This window comes from Bison bison, unplaced genomic scaffold (assembly GCF_000754665.1).
Source record: "Bison bison bison isolate TAMUID 2011002044 unplaced genomic scaffold, Bison_UMD1.0 scf7180017864370, whole genome shotgun sequence".
Lineage (NCBI taxonomy): Eukaryota > Metazoa > Chordata > Mammalia > Artiodactyla > Bovidae > Bison > Bison bison.
In genome coordinates this window covers 12,033,406-12,033,945 of record NW_011494942.1, presented here as the reverse complement: position 1 = coordinate 12,033,945, position 540 = coordinate 12,033,406, and the positions used below count along the sequence as shown (strand labels likewise).

At 65.2% G+C, this 540-nt stretch overlaps 1 protein-coding gene across 1 annotated transcript in view; it reads left to right on the top strand.

Annotated features, from left to right (window-relative positions):
- Window positions 1–6: 6 nt before the first annotated feature.
- Window positions 7–540, top strand: part of ITPR2 (inositol 1,4,5-trisphosphate receptor, type 2) — a 586,895-nt gene continuing 586,361 nt past the window's right edge. Inside the window, exon 1 of the mRNA XM_010856005.1 lies at window positions 7–260. Coding sequence (XP_010854307.1) covers window positions 169–260 — 92 coding nt within the window. The 5' untranslated portion in view covers window positions 7–168. The remainder of the gene's footprint in view (window positions 261–540) is intronic.

The window sequence follows — 540 nt, the reverse complement described above, 5'->3', positions numbered from 1 at the left end:
GCTCTCCCGGCACAGGTCTATCCCTCTGGCCGTGCCTACCGCCGCCGCCGCCGCCGTTCTGGGCTGCAGGCGGGCGCTCCGTTCCGCCTCTGCCGCTGCGGCTCTCCGGAGAGGGCGGCGCGGGTGCTGAGAAGAGAAGGGGACGTCTTCTTCGGAGCATGAAGCAGCATGTCCGATAAAATGTCCAGCTTCCTCTATATAGGGGACATCGTGTCCCTGTACGCGGAGGGTTCGGTCAACGGTTTCATCAACACGCTGGGGTAAGCCAGGGCTCCGGGCGGGGAGCGCGGGCTGGGGAGCCCTGGCGCTCGGTCCCCTCGGAACTCATCCCCTTCGCCTGGGGTAGCTGGGCAGGCTCTGTGCCCGCGGACAGCGCGGTGCGCTCCGCTCGCGCGCTCGCAGGAAGCTGCCGGTGGAGGCAGGACTTTCTCAGCAACTTCGTAATCTCGAGCTCAGACGCATCTGAAAAGGAGGAAGTGATTCAGAAGCCCGAACACAGGCCCGACGAAGTCCTCGTTGGCCTCTCCGTGGGTTGTTTTG